Genomic DNA, 14795 nt, shown 5'->3' with positions numbered 1-14795 from the left:
CTCAGTAAGCAACTCTGAGGTTCATCAGATTTCAGTCGGACAACATCACGACTGTGGCTTACATCAACCATCAAGGGGGGAACAAGGAGTTCCCTAGCGATGTTAGAAGTCTCAAAGATAATTCGATGGGCAGAGATTCACTCTTGCCACCTATCAGCTATCCATATCCCAGGTGTAGAGAACTGGGAGGCGGATTTTCTAAGTCGACAGACTTTTCATCCGGGGGAGTGGGAGCTCCATCCGGAGGTGTTTGCACAATTGATTCATCGTTGGGGCAAACCAGAACTGGATCTCATGGCGTCTCGCCAGAACGCCAAGCTTCCTTGTTACGGATCCAGGTCCAGGGACCCCAAAGGCAACGCTGATAGATGCTCTAGAAGCGCCTTGGTCCTTCAACCTGGCTTATGTGTTTCCACCGTTTCCTCTGCTCCCTCGTCTGATTGCCAAAATCAAGCAGGAGAGAGCATCGGTGATCTTGATAGCGCCTGCGTGGCCACGCAGGACTTGGTATGCAGATCTGGTGGACATGTCATCCTTTCCACCATGGACTCTGCCGCTGAGTCAGGACCTTCTACTTCAAGGTCCTTTCAACCATCCAAATCTAATTTCTCTGAGGCTGACTGCCTGGAGATTGAACGCTTGATGTTATCAAAGCGTGGCTTCTCCGAATCAGTCATTGATACCTTAATACAGGCACGAAAGCCTTTCACCAGGAAAATTTACCATAAGATATGGCGTAAATATCTTTATTGGTGTGAATCCAAGGGTTACTCATGGAGTAAGGTCAGGATTCCCAGGATATTATCCTTTCTCCAAGAAGGATTGGAAAAAGGATTGTCAGCTAGTTCTTTAAAGGGACAGATTTCTGCTCTGTCTATTCTTTTGCACAAGTGTCTGGCGGATGTTCCAGACGTTCAGGCATTTTGTCAGGCTTTAGTTAGAATCAAGCCTGTGTTTAAACCTGTTGCTCTGCCATGGACCTTAAATCTGGTTCTTAAGGTTCTTCAAGGAGTTCCGTTTGAACCTCTTCATTCCATAGATATCAAACTTTTATCTTGGAAAGTTCGTTTTTTGGAAGCTATTTCCTCGGCTCGCAGAGTTTCCGAGTTATCTGCCTTACAATGTGATTCTCCTTATCTGATCTTCCATGCAGATAAGGTAGTTCTGCATACCAAACCTGGGTTTTTACCTAAGGTGGTATCTAATAAGAATATCAATCAAGAGATTGTTGTTCCATCTTTGTTTCCTAATCCTTCTTCAAAGAAGGAACGTCTATTACACAATCTGGACGTGGTTCGTGCTTTAAAGTTTTACTTACAAGCTACTAAAGATTTTCGTCAAACATCTGCTTTGTTTGTTGTCTACTCTGGACAGAGGAGAGGTCAAAAGGCTTCGGCAACCTCTCTTTCTTTTTGGCTAAAAAGCATAATCCGCTTAGCCTCCAGAAACGATTACAGCTCATTCTACTAGAGCTGTGGCTTCCACATGGGCCTTTAAAAATGAGGCTTCAGATTTGCAAGGCGGCGACTTGGTCTTCGCCTCATACTTTTTCAAAATTCTACAAATTTGATACTTTTGCTTCTTTGGAGGCTATTTTTGGGAGAAAGGTTTTACAGGCAGTGGTACCTTCCGTTTAAGTACCTGCCTTGTCCCTCCCTTCATCCGTGTACTTTAGCTTTGGTATTGGTATCCCACAAGTAATGGATGATCCGTGGACTGGATACACCTTACAAGGGAAAACATAATTTATGCTTACCTGATAAATTTATTTCTCTTGTGGTGTATCCAGTCCACGGCCCGCCCTGTCATTTTAAGGCAGGTATTTTTTAATTTTAAACTACAGTCACCACTGCACCCTATGGTTTCTCCTTTCTCTGCTTGTTTTCGGTCGAATGACTGGATATGGCAGTTAGGGGAGGAGCTATATAGCAGCTCTGCTGTGGGTGATCCTCTTGCAACTTTCTGTTGGGAAGGAGAATATCCCACAAGTAATGGATGATCCGTGGACTGGATACACCACAAGAGAAATAAATTTATCATGTAAGCATAAATTATGTTTTTAACAAATTTTCTTTCTTTAAAGGGACACTGAACCTAATTTTTCTCCTGTTAAGTGTAGTCAGTCCACGGGTCATCCATTACTTATGGGATTATATCTCCTCCCTAACAGGAAGTGCAAGAGGATCACCCAAGCAGAGCTGCTATATAGCTCCTCCCCTCTACGTCATACCCAGTCATTCTCTTGCACCTAACTAATAGATAGGACGTGTGAGAGGACTGTGGTGTGTTAAACTTAGTTTTTATTTCTTCAATCAAAAGTTTGTTATTTTAAACGGCACCGGAGTGTGTTGTTTCTTCTCAGGCAGCATTAGAAGAAGAATCTACCTGAGTTTGTCTATGATCTTAGCGGTCGTAACTAAGATCCACTTGCTGTTCTCGGCCATTCTGAGGAGTGAGGTAACTTCAGAACAGGGGATAGCAGGCAGGGCCCACCTGCAAGGAGGTATGTGCAGTAAATTATTTTCTAAGGAATGGAATTGACTGAGAAAATACTGCTAATACCGATGTAATGTAAGTGCAGCCTTAAATGCAGTAGTAGCGACTGGTATCAGGCTGATATGTATGTATGTATACTCTGAGGTATTTCTGGGAAATGGAATTTCACTAAGAAAATACTGTCTATATTAAAGTAATATTTGAGCCTGCACTGCAGTGAAAGCGACTAGCAGCAGGCTTATTAATAACACTTCATAATTTTCATTTTTAAAACGTTTACTGGCATGTTAATCGTTTTTTCTGAGGTACTTGGTGATAAAACTTTATGGGCATGATTTTTACCACATGGCTGTCGTTTTTTTCTGAATAAAAACAGTTTACTGAGCTTCCCCACTGTTGTAATATGAGTGGGAGGGGCCTATTTTAGCGCTTTATTGCGCAGTAAAAATTTAGTCACAGTCTTCCTATTTCTTCCTCCATGATCCAGGATGTCTCTACAGAGCCCAGGTAATCACTCACAACAGACCTGTGACAGTGTGTTTTGACTGTGATAAAAACGTTAATTATTAATTTGTTATCCGTTTTTGGGTATTAAGGGGTTAATCATCCATTTGCTGGTGGGTGCAATCCTTTGCTAACTTAATACATTTACTGTGAAAAATTGGTTGCTATAACTATTTTGGTTCATTGTTATTTCAACTGTGACAGCTTTTTGTGCTTCTTAAAGGCACAGTAGCGTTTTTTATATTGCTTGTAAATTTATTTAGAAAAGTATTTCTCTTGTTAAGTGTAGTCAGTCCACGGGTCATCCATTACTTATGGAATATATCTCTTCCTAACAGGAAGCTGCAAGAGGATCACCCAGCAGAGCTGCTATATAGCTCCTCCCCTCACATGTCATATTCAGTCATTCTCTTGCAGCCTAACTAGATAGGTCGCTGTGAGAGGTCTGTGGTGTTTTTTAACTTAGTTTATTTCTACAATCAAAAGTTTGTTATTTTAAATGGCACCGGAGTGTGCTGTTTATTCTCAGGCAGCATTAGAAGAAGAATCTGCCTGCGTTTTCTATGATCTTAGCAGACGTAACTAAGATCCACTGGCTGTTCTCATCTGAGGAGTGAGGTAACTTCAGAGAAGGGGAATAGCATGCAGGGCCCCCCTGCAAATGAGGTATGTGCAGTAATTATTTTTCTGAGGAATGGAATTGACTGAGAAAATACTGCTGATACCAATGTAAAGTAAGTTCAGCCTTAAATGCAGTGATAGCGACTGGTATTAGGCTGATGAGTGTGTGTACACTGAATGTATTTTTCTAAGGAATGGATCAAGAGACCAGAGATTCTCTTCTATGGTGGCTCTCTCGGCCACATCTGTCCAAGGGGATGACCCTTCGCAGGCCAGATTGGACGATTGTAACAACAGACGCCAGCCTTCTAGGCTGGGGCGCAGTCTGGAACTCCCTGAAAGCTCAGGGATTATGGACTCAGGAGGAGAAACTCCTCCCAATAAATATTCTGGAATTAAGAGCAATATTCAATGCTCTCCTAGCTTGGCCTCAGTTAGCAACTCTGAGGTTCATCAGATTTCAGTCGGACAACATCACGACTGTGGCTTACATCAACCATCAAGGGGGAACCAGAAGTTCCCTAGCGATGTTGGAAGTCTCAAAGATAATTCGCTGGGCAGAGTCTCACTCTTGCCACCTGTCAGCGATTTACATCCCAGGCGTAGAGAACTGGGAGGCGGATTTTCTAAGTCGCCAGACTTTTCATCCGGGGGAGTGGGAACTTCATCTGGAGGTCTTTGCTCAACTGATTCTTCGTTGGGGCAAACCAGATCTGGATCTCATGGCGTCTTGCCAGAACGCCAAGCTTCCTTGTTACGGATCCAGGTCCAGGGACCCGGGAGCGGTGCTGATAGATGCTCTGACAGCCCCTTGGGTCTTCAACATGGCTTATGTGTTTCCACCATTCCCGATGCTTCCTCGTTTGATTGCCAAGATCAAACAGGAGAGAGCTTCAGTGATTCTGATAGTGCCTGCGTGGCCACGCAGGACCTGATATGCAGACCTAGTGGACATGTCGTCCTGTCCACCGTGGTCTCTGCCTCTGAGACAGGACCTTCTAATTCAGGGTCCTTTCAAACATCCAAATCTAATTTCTCTGAGGCTGACTGCATGGAGATTGAACGCTTGATTCTATCAAAGCGTGGCTTCTCGGAGTCGGTTATTGATACCTTAATACAGGCTAGGAAGCCTGTTACCAGAAAAATTTACCATAAGATATGGCGTAAATATTTATATTGGTGCGAATCCAAGAGTTACTCATGGAGTAAGGTTAGGATTCCTAGGATATTGTCCTTTCTACAAGAGGGTTTAGAAAAGGGCTTATCTGCTAGTTCGTTAAAGGGACAGATTTCTGCTCTGTCTATTCTTCTACACAAATGTCTGGCTGAAATTCCAGACGTTCAGGCTTTTTGTCAGGCTTTAACTAGGATTAAGCCTGTGTTTAAGACTGTTGCTCCGCCGTGGAGCTTAAACTTAGTTCTTAATGTTCTTCAAGGCATTCCATTTGAACCCCTTCATTCCATTGATATCAAGCTGTTATCCTGGAAGGTTTTGTTTTTGATGGCTATTTCCTCGGCTCGAAGAGTCTCTGAGTTATCTGCCTTACATTGTGATTCTCCTTATCTGATTTTTCATTTAGACAAGGTAGTTCTGCGTACTAAACCTGGGTTCTTACCTAAGGTAGTTACTAACAGGAATATCAATCAAGAGATTGTTGTTCCATCACTGTGTCCTAACCCTTCTTCAAAGAAGGAACGACTTTTGCATAATTTGGACGTAGTCCGTGCCCTGAAGTTCTATTTGCAGGCAACTAAAGATTTTCGTCAAACTTCTTCCCTGTTTGTCGTTTACTCTGGACAGAGAAGAGGTCAAAAGGCTTCGGCTACCTCTCTCTCTTTTTGGCTTCGTAGCATAATACGTTTAGCCTATGAGACTGCTGGACAGCAGCCACCTGAAAGAATTACAGCTCATTCCACTAGAGCTGTGGCTTCCACCTGGGCCTTTAAGAATGAGGCCTCTGTTGAATAGATTTGCAAGGCTGCAACTTGGTCTTCACTTCACACCTTTTCAAAATTTTACAAATTTGACACTTTTGCTTCTTCGGAGGCTATTTTTGGGAGAAAGGTACTTCAGGCAGTGGTTCCTTCTGTTTAATGTTCCTGCCTTGTCCCTCCCTTCATCCGTGTACTTTAGCTTTGGTATTGGTATTCCATAAGTAATGGATGACCCGTGGACTGACTACACTTAACAAGAGAAAACATAATTTATGCTTACCTGATAAATTTATTTCTCTTGTAGTGTAGTCAGTCCACGGCCCGCCCTGTCTTTAAGGCAGACCTAAATTTTAATTAAACTCCAGTCACCACTGCACCCTATGGTTTCTCCTTTCTCGTCTGCTTTGGTCGAATGACTGAATATGACATGTGAGGGGAGGAGCTATATAGCAGCTCTGCTGGGTGATCCTCTTGCAGCTTCCTGTTAGGAAGAGATATATTCCATAAGTAATGGATGACCCGTGGACTGACTACACTACAAGAGAAATAAATTTATCAGGTAAGCATAAATTATGTTTTCCAAGCTTGCTAGTCTCATTGCTAGTCTGTTTAAACATGTCTGACACAGATGAATCTCTTTGTTCACTATGTTTAAAGGCCAATGTGGAGCCCAATAGAAATTTGTGTACTAATTGCATTGATGTTACTTTAAATAAAAGTCAATATTTACATGTAAAGAAATTATCACCAGACAACGAGGGGGAAGTTATGCCGACTAACTCTCCTCACGTGTCAGTACCTTCGCCTCCCGCTCAGGAGGTGCGTGATATTGTGGCGCCAAGTACATCAGGGCGGCCCATACAAATCACTTTGCAAGACATGGCTAATGTTATGACTGAAGTACTATCTAAATTGCCAGAATTTAGGGGTAAACGCGATCACTCTGGGGTAAGAACAGAGTGCGCTGATAATAATAGAGCCATGTCTGATACTGCGTCACAATTTGCAGAACATGAGGACGGAGAGCTTCATTCTGTGGGTGACGGATCTGATCCAAGTAAACTGGACTCAGACATTTCAAATTTTAAATTTAAGCTTGAGAACCTCCGTGTATTACTAGGGGAGGTATTAGCGGCTCTGAATGATTGTAACACGGTTGCAATTCCAGAGAAAGTATGTAGGCTGGATAAATATTTTGCGTTACCGGCGTGTACTGACGTTTTTCCTATACCTAAAAGGCTTACAGAAATTGTTAACAAGGAGTGGGATAGACCCGGTGTGCCTTTTTCACCCCCTCCTATATTTAGAAAAATGTTTCCAATAGACGCCACCACACGGGACTTATGGCAGACGGTCCCTAAGGTGGAGGGAGCAGTTTCTACTCTGGCTAAGCGCACCACTATCCCGGTGGAGGATAGCTGTGCTTTTTCAGATCCAATGGATAAAAAGTTAGAGGGTTACCTTAAGAAAATGTTTGTTCAGCAAGGTTTTATATTAAACCCCCTTGCATGCATTGCGCCTGTCACGGCTGCGGCGGCATTCTGGTTTGAGTCTCTGGAAGAGACCCTTAGCACAGCTCCATTGGATGAGCTTATAAACAAGCTTAAAGTCCTTAAGCTAGCTAATTCATTTATTTCTGATGCCGTAGTACACTTAACCAAACTTACGGCTAAGAACTCCGGATTCGCCATTCAAGCACGTAGAGCGCTGTGGCTTAAATCCTGGTCAGCTGATGTGACTTCTAAATCTAAATTGCTTAATATTCCTTTCAAAGGGCAGACATTATTCGGGCCCGGTTTGAAAGAAATTATCGCTGACATTACTGGAGGTAAGGGCCATGCCCTGCCTCAAGACAGGGCCAAACCAAGGGCTAAACAGTCTAATTTTCGTGCCTTTCGTAACTTCAAGGCAGGAGCAGCTTCAACTTCCTCCGCTCCAAGACAGGAAGGAACTGTTGCTCGCTACAGACAGGGCTGGAAACCTAACCAGTCCTGGAACAAGGGCAAGCAGGCCAGAAAACCTGCTGCTGCCCCTAAGACAGCATGAAGTGAGGGCCCCCGATCCGGAAACGGATCTAGTGGGGGGCAGACTTTCTCTCTTCGCCCAGGCTTGGGCAAGAGATGTCCAGGATCCCTGGGCGTTGGAGATCATATCTCAGGGATATCTTCTGGACTTCAAAGCTTCTCCTCCACAAGGGAGATTTCATCTTTCAAGGTTGTCAGCAAACCAGATAAAGAAAGAGGCGTTTCTACGCTGTGTACAAGACCTCTTACTAATGGGAGTGATCCACCCAGTTCCGCGGTCGGAACACGGGCAAGGGTTTTATTCAAATCTGTTTGTGGTTCCCAAAAAAGAGGGAACCTTCAGACCAATCTTGGACTTAAAGATCCTAAACAAATTCCTAAGAGTTCCATCGTTCAAAATGGAAACTATTCGAACTATCCTACCCATGATCCAAGAGGGTCAGTACATGACCACAGTGGATTTAAAGGATGCCTACCTTCACATACCGATTCACAAGGATCATTACCGGTATCTAAGGTTTGCCTTCCTAAACAGGCATTACCAGTTTGTAGCTCTTCCCTTCGGGTTAGCTACGGCTCCAAGAATCTTTTACAAAGGTTCTGGGCTCTCTTCTGGCGGTACTAAGACCACGAGGCATAGCGGTAGCTCCGTACCTAGACGACATTCTGATACAAGCGTCAAGTTTCCAAACTGCCAAGTCTCATACAGAGTTAGTTCTGGCATTTCTAAGGTCGCATGTGTGGAAGGTGAACGAAGAAAAGAGTTCTCTATTGCCACTCACAAGAGTTCCCTTCTTAGGGACTCTTATAGATTCTGTAGAAATGAAAATTTACCTGACGGAGGACAGGTTATCAAAACTTCTAAATGCTTGCCGTGTCCTTCATTCCATTCAACACCCGTCAGTGGCTCAGGGCATGGAGGTAATCGGCTTAATGGTAGCGGCAATGGACATAGTACCTTTTGCGCGCCTACATCTCAGACCGCTGCAATTGTGCATGCTAAGTCAGTGGAATGGGGATTACTCAGATTTGTCCCCTCTGCTAAATCTGGATCAAGAGACCAGAGATTCTCTTCTATGGTGGCTTTCTCGACCACATCTGTCCAAGGGGATGCCCTTCCGCAGGCCAGATTGGACGATTGTAACAACAGACGCCAGCCTTCTAGGTTGGGGCGCAGTCTGGAATTCCCTGATGGCTCAGGGATCATGGACTCAGGAGGAGAGACTCCTTCCAATAAACATTCTGGAATTAAGAGCAGTTCTCAATGCTCTTCTGGCTTGGCCTCAGATAGCAACTCTGAGGTTCATCAGGTTTCAGTCGGACAACATCACGACTGTGGCTTACATCAACCATCAAGGAGGAACAAGGAGTTCCCTAGCGATGATGGAAGTCTCAAAGATAATTCGCTGGGCAGAGTCTCACTCTTGCCACCTGTCAGCGATCCACATCCCAGGCGTGGAGAACTGGGAGGCGGATTTTCTAAGTCGCCAGACTTTTCATCCGGGGGAGTGGGAACTTCATCCGGAGGTGTTTGCTCAACTGCTTCATCATTGGGGCAAACCAGATCTGGATCTCATGGCGTCTCGCCAGAACGCCAAGCTTCCTTGTTACGGATCCAGGTCCAGGGACCCGGGAGCGGTACTGATAGATGCTCTGACAGCACCTTGGGTCTTCAACATGGCTTATGTGTTTCCACCCTTCCCGATGCTTCCTCGATTGATTGCCAGGATCAAACAGGAGAGAGCATCGATGATTCTAATAGCGCCTGCGTGGCCACGCAGGACCTGGTATGCAGATCTAGTGGACATGTCGTCCTGTCTACCATGGTCTCTGCCTCTGAGACAGGACCTTCTGATTCAGGGTCCTTTCAAACATCCAAATCTAATTTCTCTGAGGCTGACTGCATGGAGATTGAACGCTTGATTCTATCAAAGCGGGGATTCTCGGAGTCAGTGATTGATACCTTAATACAGGCTAGGAAACCTGTTACCAGGAAAATTTACCATAAAATATGGCGTAAATACTTATATTGGTGCGAATCCAAGAGTTACTCATGGAGTAAGGTTAGGATTCCTAGGATACTGTCTTTTCTACAAGAAGGTTTAGAAAAGGGTTTATCTGCTAGTTCGTTAAAGGGACAGATCTCAGCTCTGTCTATCCTTTTACACAAACGTCTGGCAGACGTTCCAGACGTTCAGGCTTTTTGTCAGGCTTTGGCTAGGATTAAGCCTGTGTTTAAGACTGTTGCTCCGCCGTGAAGCTTAAACTTAGTTCTTAACGTTCTGCAAGGTGTTCCGTTTGAACCCCTTCATTCCATTGATATCAAGCTGTTATCTTGGAAAGTTCTGTTTTTAATGGCTATTTCCTCGGCTCGAAGAGTCTCTGAGTTATCGACCTTACATTGTGATTCTCCTTATCTGATTTTTCATTCAGATAAGGTAGTTCTGCATACTAAACCTGGGTTCTTACCTAAGGTAGTCACTAACAAGAATATCAATCAAGAGATTGTTGTTCCATCATTGTGCCCTAACCCTTCTTCAAAGAAGGAACGACTTCTGCACAATCTGGATGTCGTCCGTGCCCTGAAATTTTATTTGCAGGCAACTAAAGATTTTCGTCAAACTTCTTCCCTGTTTGTCGTTTATTCTGGACAGAGGAGAGGTCAAAAAGCTTCGGCTACCTCTCTCTCTTTTTGGCTTCGTAGCATAATACGTTTAGCCTATGAGACTGCTGGACAGCAGCCTCCTGAAAGGATTACAGCTCATTCTACTAGAGCTGTGGCTTCCACTTGGGCCTTTAAGAATGAGGCCTCTGTTGAACAGATTTGCAAGGCTGCAACTTGGTCTTCACTTCACACTTTTTCAAAATTTTACAAATTTGACACTTTTGCTTCTTCGGAGGCTGTTTTTGGGAGTAAGGTTCTACAGGCAGTGGTTCCTTCCGTGTAAAGAGCCTGCCTGTCCCTCCCGTCATCCGTGTACTTTTAGCTTTGGTATTGGTATCCCATAAGTAATGGATGACCCGTGGACTGACTACACTTAACAGGAGAAAATATAATTTATGCTTACCTGATAAATTCATTTCTCCTGTAGTGTAGTCAGTCCACGGCCCGCCCTGTTTTTTACGGCAGGTCTAAATTTTAAATTAAACTCCAGTCACCACTGCACCCTATAGTTTTCTCCTTTCTCGTTTGGTTTCGGTCGAATGACTGGGTATGACGTAGAGGGGAGGAGCTATATAGCAGCTCTGCTTGGGTGATCCTCTTGCACTTCCTGTTAGGGAGGAGATATAATCCCATAAGTAATGGATGACCCGTGGACTGACTACACTACAGGAGAAATGAATTTATCAGGTAAGCATAAATTATATTTTTTCTATCATGATTCAGATAGAGCATGCACTTTTAAACAACTTTCTAATTTACTCCTATTATCAATTTTTCTTTGTTTTCTTGTTATCTTTATTTGAAAAAGAAGGCATCTAAGCTATTTGTTAGGTTCAGAACACTGGAAAGCGCTTGTTCATTGGTGGATGAATGTATCCACCAAAAAGCAAGAACAACCCAGGTTGTTCACCAAAAGTGGGCCGGCATCTAAACTTACATTCTTGCATTTCAAATAAAGATACCAAGAGAATGAAGAAAATTTGATAATAGGAGTAAATTAGAAAGTTGCTTAAAATTGCATGCTCTATCTGAATCATGAAAGAAAACATTTGGGTTCAGTGTCCCTTTAATTTGTGTTTAACTCCTTAAAAAGGGTTTAAAACATAGACAATGTTACACTTCTGGAACGCCCCCATTCTGCTCCAGATGAGGATACAATCACTGGTTGGTGTATATGCATGTATTTCTTCGTATTTGTTTCATAGTGGTAACCTCATCTGTAGTGACATAGGAGCACAACTTTGAACATGTATTTAATCTTTTTGCATGAGATAAACAAATATTAATAAAACTAAATTGTTTAAAAATAGAATGTACTAAACAAAAAGAATGTTGTTATTGTTACACTAGAGCATTCTATTAAAGGGATAGAAAAGTCAAAACTGCAGTTTAATAAAGCGCACCCCCCTCGCTCAGGAGAATATGATTGGCAAAAGGTACATAGTAGTACTGGTATTGAAGTCTAATATACTATTGCTACACCTAAAAAAGAGAAAAAAGTGAGACTCAAAAACAGCACTCTTGCCTTTATACTTAAAGTGATTGTAAACTTTAACAAATTATAGCCCAGTATCAAATAATACTCTTTAAAGGGACATAATACTCATATGCTAAATCACTTGAAACTGATGCAGTATAACTGTAAAAGGCTAACAGAAAAATATCACCTGAGCATCTCTATGTAAAAAAGGAAGATATTTTACCCCACAATTTCCTCAGCTCAGCAGAGTAAGTTCTGTGTAAAAAGTTATACTCGGCTGCAGGTAAAAAATAAATAAAAAAATGAAGAAATGAACAGCAGCCAATCAGCATCAGCAGTGCTGAGTTCATGAACTCTTTTACTGTGATCTCATGAGATTTCACTTAACTCTCATGAGATGTCATTGTAAACTTCCTTAAGCTGAATAGGGAAATAAGATGAGAGTGCACATAAGTTTGCTCCTTCCGCTGTCCCGGGACAGACATACTAATTTGCTGCTTAGAAGTCCTTTACAATGGGATGTGGCTACTGAGAAACTTTTGAGGTAAAATATCTTTCTTTTTTACCTAGAGATGTTCAGGTGATATTTTCTAGTCTATACTGCATCACTTTCAAGTGTTTAAACATTTGGGTATTATGGCCCTTTAAAACTCATTTAAAATTCATTAAAGTTTAAAAAGATGCTTATTTTTTAAAATACTTACCTTTGCGTTATGATCGGCTTCCTCCAATCATTGTGTGCCCCCTTTAAAGGAAGCTGGATCATCATCAATATGCTAATGAAAGCACCAGATGCGAGCAGAGGATCAGTGTTATGCTTACCATAATGCAAAGGTAAGTATTTAAAAAGTTTACAATCGCTTTAAAGAAACATAATACTCCTATGCTAAATCATGTGAAAATGATGCAGCATAACTGTAAAAAGCTGACATGAAAATATCACCTGAATATCTCTATGTAAAAAGGGAAGATATTTTACCTCACAATTTTCTTTAGCTCACCAGTGTAAGTGCTCACAGAACAGTTATACTTCAACTGCTGTCCAGCTGACAGCCAATAAAATAGCCAATCGGCATCAGCTGTGCTGAGATCATGCATTGCTTTGCTGTTTTCTTTGGAAACGTCCTTAAACTGAATAGGAAAATAACATAACTGTGTCTGCACATGCCAGATGCACGCTCCCTTGCAAGTCCTGGGACTAGCATCCTGATTACATTGGGGTGTAAATACTTAATACATTTTGAGGTTAATATCTTCCTTTTTGATATAGCGATGTTAAGGTGATAGTTTCTAGTCAGCTTCTTACAGCTATGCTGCATAACTTTCAAGTGCTTTAATATTTGGGTATCGTGTCCCTTTAAATTTTGTTCACCGTTTTTATACCACCTTAAACTAAAGTGAATAGAAACAGCGATAAATACAAAGAGTCACGTTTAAATAAAATACAAAATCGTAAGATGACATCCAGAATACACCTAGTAAACAAGTAAAAGGGACATGCACAAGTCTCTTATATACTTAGCTTATGGGACAAAGTCAGTGTTAGGATAGACAATGCTGTTATTTCCAGGTACTGTTGTACTCCTTTCCTGTTGATGGATTATCATATCACACATGCCATCATTTGCGGAGAGACTCACAGTGGATTGAAGTTCTGAAGTTACTTGCCACTCAGCCTATGGTCACAGTGGTTGCTCTGGTAGTTAAGAGCTTTTTTCTCTACACGCATCCAGCAGCCAAGTAACCTCGACCAATTTGAGTTTTGGAGAAGCTAAAGAACTTGCCCTAGCACTCACTCCTAACCAAACAATGATCACCAATATAGACCGGCTGCACATTAGTGGCTCAATTAAAAAGCATGCATTCCTCTGCAGCGTATCTTTCATTATTCAGATAGAAAATACAATTTTAAACAACATTCCAATTTACTTCTATTATCTAATTTGCTTCATTCTTTAGATATCCTTTGTTTAAGAAATAGCAATGCACACAGGTGAGCCAATCACACAAGGTATCTATGTGCAGCCACCAATCAGCAGCTTCTGAGCCTATCTAGATATGCTTTTCAGCAAAGGATATAAAAAGAATGAAACAAATTAGATAATAGAAGTAAATTAGAAAGTTGTTTAAAATTGCATGTTCTTTCTAAATCATAAAATAAAAAAATGAGTTTGAAGTCCCTTTAAACACAATTTCAAACACCTCTACAAAAGGCTCATTATAATAATATTTAGCCGAGAGGCAAAACTTGATTTCACTTTTTGTGATGAGATTTTTTTTTTTAGTGAAAACTTTTCTGCAGGTCATTTTGACATGAAATTTAATTTTAATGCACACTTTCTGAGGCCCCAACTCATACTGTACTTTTGCAAGAGTTCACAGTGAATACGTACAGGAGTCTGTGATTGGCTGATGGCTGTTGCATGATACAAGGGGCTGGCAAATTAAAGTAAATTTTGAAATTGCTTTGTCTTTTTATTATCCAATTGCTGAATATGCAATTCTACTGTATGTAATGATTTTTTAGCTTTTTTTATAAAAATATGTTGTGACCTTTACCCATGTGTAGCAAGATTTATATATATTTTTAAAACAGAGATGGACCGTCTCCTAGTAATCAAATTAAAGATGATGGTGATGAAGAAGACAGTGGTGAAGAAGATGATTATGAGGAGGATGACAATGCGGAGGACGATGAAGATGAGGAAGAAGAAGAGGATGAAAATGAATTAGATTCTACTATTAGAGAATTTATAACTATTGGAGATTTCCATGCTCAACAGAAAGAAGATTTAACTTTCAAAGTAAATGATTTATCCTTTATTTGTTCCATGTGTTTCACACTAGATTGAAGTAGGTTTTTTTTTTAATTATGTTTTGTTTATTTCATGAAAGGACCTAAACGGCTTAGTTGTAATTATTAAAATCATTTTATTTGATAAAACTATATTTTTGTTACCATTACTGAATTTCAGTTTATCCTCTGTCCCTTCTATCTTATTCTGTAGTGTAGTGACATAGAGAGCAGTTCAACTGTAAAACAAGCTCCCGATATTGCAAACGCATGCAC

The 14795-nt window shown here is 41.6% G+C and overlaps 1 protein-coding gene across 1 annotated transcript in view; it reads left to right on the top strand.

Moving 5' to 3' along the window:
* Positions 1-14795, top strand: part of NPHP1 (nephrocystin 1) — a 322800-nt gene that overhangs the window by 45391 nt on the left and 262614 nt on the right. Inside the window, exon 5 of the mRNA XM_053711944.1 lies at positions 14322-14529. Within this exon, the coding sequence (XP_053567919.1) occupies positions 14322-14529 (208 nt within the window). The remainder of the gene's footprint in view (positions 1-14321; positions 14530-14795) is intronic.

This window comes from Bombina bombina, chromosome 4 (assembly GCF_027579735.1).
Source record: "Bombina bombina isolate aBomBom1 chromosome 4, aBomBom1.pri, whole genome shotgun sequence".
Lineage (NCBI taxonomy): Eukaryota > Metazoa > Chordata > Amphibia > Anura > Bombinatoridae > Bombina > Bombina bombina.
This window is presented reverse-complemented; position numbering and strand designations above follow the sequence as displayed.